Source organism: Pinus tabuliformis, chromosome 9, assembly GCF_031772625.1.
Source record: "Pinus tabuliformis cultivar Carrire ecotype Pingquan chromosome 9, CPIR1, whole genome shotgun sequence".
NCBI classification, from domain to species: Eukaryota; Viridiplantae; Streptophyta; class Pinopsida; order Pinales; family Pinaceae; genus Pinus; species Pinus tabuliformis.
Window position 1 is genome coordinate 233257797 of NC_142307.1, and position 1435 is coordinate 233259231.

General features: G+C 43.6%; 1 protein-coding gene across 1 annotated transcript; it reads right to left on the bottom strand.

The window, feature by feature from the left end:
- Window positions 1–529: 529 nt before the first annotated feature.
- Window positions 530–1234, bottom strand: LOC149148045 (UPF0481 protein At3g47200-like). Its single transcript, XM_089442056.1, has one exon. It carries the CDS (start codon window positions 1232–1234, stop codon window positions 530–532), a length of 705 nt encoding a protein of 234 aa, XP_089298182.1.
- Between the last annotated feature and the right edge of the window lie 201 nt (window positions 1235–1435).

The following is a 1435-nucleotide window of genomic DNA, read 5'->3' on the forward strand; positions in this document are numbered from 1 at the left end:
AGCCTTGGAAATGCACCCTCCTTGCCATAGGCATAGGGTAACTCTTTTAAGGACCACAATCCAATTATATCCAGTCTCCTCAACCATTTTAGCGTCTCCAACCCTACAGGAATCTCTTCAAGGTCCCTACAGGACTTTAGTATTAGACAAATTTACTACTCAAAATCACGTATCCATTTTGCACATCTACAGTTCAGCTCTACCATACTTTTCATGTCCTCAGGTAGCACCTTCATCTGCAACATCCCCAAGATAAGGGTTCTCATCTCTACCATATTACCTAATGTGCCCTTTGTAAATGGCAGCATCCAATCCTCCAGTGCCAGCCATTTGAGGTGCTTCAGACTGTGCAGATCACTGAAGATAGCAACTCGTTTGTACTCTGCACGACTTCCCCTCAGATCACATAAATTTGTTCTCGGTTGTGATGTTTGTTGCCAAGTTTTCCAGCACTTTTCCATTTTCAGATACTGCAACGATGTGAGGATTGAGATCCCACAAGGAATGTATTTTACCCCTTGATAGAAACTCACATCAGATATATCAAACTTGTCATTTTATGTAACCCGTAAGGCAACTCCTGGACATCAACGGTCGAGTTGATCAGCTGCAACTGTAGTAGCTTTAGGAGAACGATGAAAGGGATTTGATTTCCAAGAATCAAAAGATCGCTCTGTACATCTTTTGCAGCATAGTCAAGCTTATTTTCCCCAAAAATAGGGTCATAGCACTCATCCGCCTCCTCTCTAGAGAGATTGTCCCCACCTAGAGTTCTTAATACTTCTATAAGGAAGCAACCATCCAAACACAGCATCCGAGCGAGTTCCTCTCCATTGCAATCGATGTCTTCTTTGTAGCTATCCCTGATTTCCTTCTCCAGCTTCAGGATCTTCTCCATTGCACGATTGGTGAAATCCATATCATTTGGATCAACTGGCAGGTTCGTATTCACATTGAATCTCTTCATCATTCTACAGAGGGATCTTCCTTTGTGATGGCCCATTGAAGGAAGCTCAATACTTCTGTGATGATATGGACCCAAGGAAACTCTTTGAGGAACATATGCTTCCTTTTTTGTGTCTTTCAGGAACTTGGGGACTCTGAATATTGACACAACGGACGATAGTCTATTACAAAGATGGGGACAACGGGGATCCTCTTCAATATAATCACTCCATTCCGTTTCGGTGATCCATCGACTTCGCGATTCCCTACCGTTGGGTAATCGTACCATTTGCTTCTTCTACCGTTCTTCATCACTGCTGGAATTAGATTCGGTTGGCCATGCAGCGGATGGTGTGATGCGTCCTCGTGGTTGTTTGTCATTACAAGATTCCATCGCTTGCTCTAGTTGTGACATCCACCTGTCATCGTTCTCGGAAAGAGTCTCCGCATCTATCCCTCCACTAGGTAGCAACGTCTATTTATCATCACT

Bases quoted from the DNA above. Each gene is read 5' to 3' on its own strand.
- LOC149148045 (XM_089442056.1), bottom strand. From the start codon at position 1,234: ATGGTACGATTACCCAACGGTAGGGAATCGCGAAGTCGATGGATCACC.